General features: G+C 31.9%; 1 protein-coding gene across 1 annotated transcript in view; it reads right to left on the reverse strand.

Annotated features, from left to right (window-relative positions):
- Stxbp5l (syntaxin binding protein 5 like) overlaps window positions 1-1,714 on the reverse strand; it is a gene marked incomplete at its 5' end in the record, with an annotated part of 350,429 nt that overhangs the window by 177,659 nt on the left and 171,056 nt on the right. The window contains one exon of the mRNA XM_023702208.1: window positions 1,254-1,379. Within this exon, the coding sequence (XP_023557976.1) occupies window positions 1,254-1,379 (126 nt within the window). The remainder of the gene's footprint in view (window positions 1-1,253; window positions 1,380-1,714) is intronic.

Here is a 1,714-nt window from a genome sequence, read left to right on the forward strand (position 1 = left end):
CCCATCAGAATTATGGCTGACTTCTCTTCACAAACCATGAAGGCAAGAAGAGCATGGAGCAGAGTACTTCAAGTCCTCTATGAAAACAAATTCCATCCCAGACTACTATACCCTGCAAAACTTTTTCAAGTTTGATGGACAAGTGAAATACTACCATGACAAAGAACAACTAAAGAATTTCATGATGACAAAGCCAAGCCTACACATACTCCTGAAAGATGTTCTAGAGAGGCACCAAAGTGATCAGAACTCCACGAATGAGATCAGAAGCAACCAACTAAATACGGCAAGCAATTAAAAACAGTAGATAAAGGAGTAAACAACAACAGATAAAGATCAAAAGAATATATTTTGCTTGTGAAAGGGACAAAAATTTAGGATTCATTATGTTCTGAATGTTTGTATGTTTTAACATTTATATTTTAATCAAAGCCCCAAGGTAATCCTTTTTAAAGGTGGGGTATTTGCAAGTTGACTACATCAGGAACGCCCCATCTTCATAAACAATTTCAGTGCCCTTTTACAAAAGGCCTTAAAGCCCTTGTTTGCTTCTTCTGTGTGATAAGCATTCAGCCAGAGACATCATCTTCAAAGTAGAATTAAACTCTTACTAACCACTTATTCAGCTACTGTCTTGATCTTGGATGTTGAGAAATGTGAACAATATTTTTCTGTTGTTTTTAAACTATGCACTCTAAATTATTTTGTTGGAGTTACCCATGTATTTAATGTAAGTATATTAAAAATTTTCAAAGAAATAAAGAGCAAGAGTGATAATGTAAAACAAACAAACAAACAAACAAATAAGAAGCTTTAAGAACCAAATGAAAGATTTGAAACTACAAAGAAAATAACTAAAATAGAATTCTCTTTGACTGTATCATGAGAATAAACTAATTTGAGGAGAGTACTGATGATCTAAAAAAGTCAAGGCTAAAGAAAATATCTAAAATGAATCATAAGAAAACATCTAGAAAATACAAAGTCAACCAAATAAAAAAGTACAAATGTAGTAACATCCTAATATCAGATGTGAGAACACTATCCTACATTTGACAAAATGTAGGATATCAAAACAGAACATATAACTACAATTTAAGTTTAAATTATCATTTTTCTCATACTATTTTCAAGCAAAAAATCCAAGTGAAGCCATCTTCTAATTTTTAAGACTTCAGTTAAGTATTTTAAGACAGATATCTAAAATATTAAAAATAGTTAAATAATACAAATCAATATGTTTAATTACTTACATTCCATATGCTGAGCTGAGGGCAAGACTTGTAATCTGTTGAGGAGGTTCACCATCCACCCACACCAACTGAATAACAAGTTCTGCTTGATAACCTGGAGGCATTTTCACTGGTCGTGTCTTAACACTAGAAAAAAAGAGGAAAAAAGGTAATTTCTATCATGTGCATTCAATTATGTTCATGCTTTTGCTCTTATGATGGCCTACAATTGGCCCTCTTTACCTTATTTCTGTCCTTCGCTGAGAAATTACATGAAATTATCTTACAGAAATATATGACACTAGGCACTGATGCAGTGTGAGATGAAATGTCCTCTAGCTTCTCAAAATATACCAACCCACTTTTTAAACTAACTTTTTCAGAGAGAAAAGTCTATCATTTCAATTTTTATCACTCCCTTTTTTTCATTTGAAGGCAGTAGGTTAAATTATTTTTATTATGCTAATATTTTATGTTCAACA

This window comes from Octodon degus, unplaced genomic scaffold, assembly GCF_000260255.1.
Source record: "Octodon degus isolate 3935 unplaced genomic scaffold, OctDeg1.0 scaffold00147, whole genome shotgun sequence".
Lineage (NCBI taxonomy): Eukaryota > Metazoa > Chordata > Mammalia > Rodentia > Octodontidae > Octodon > Octodon degus.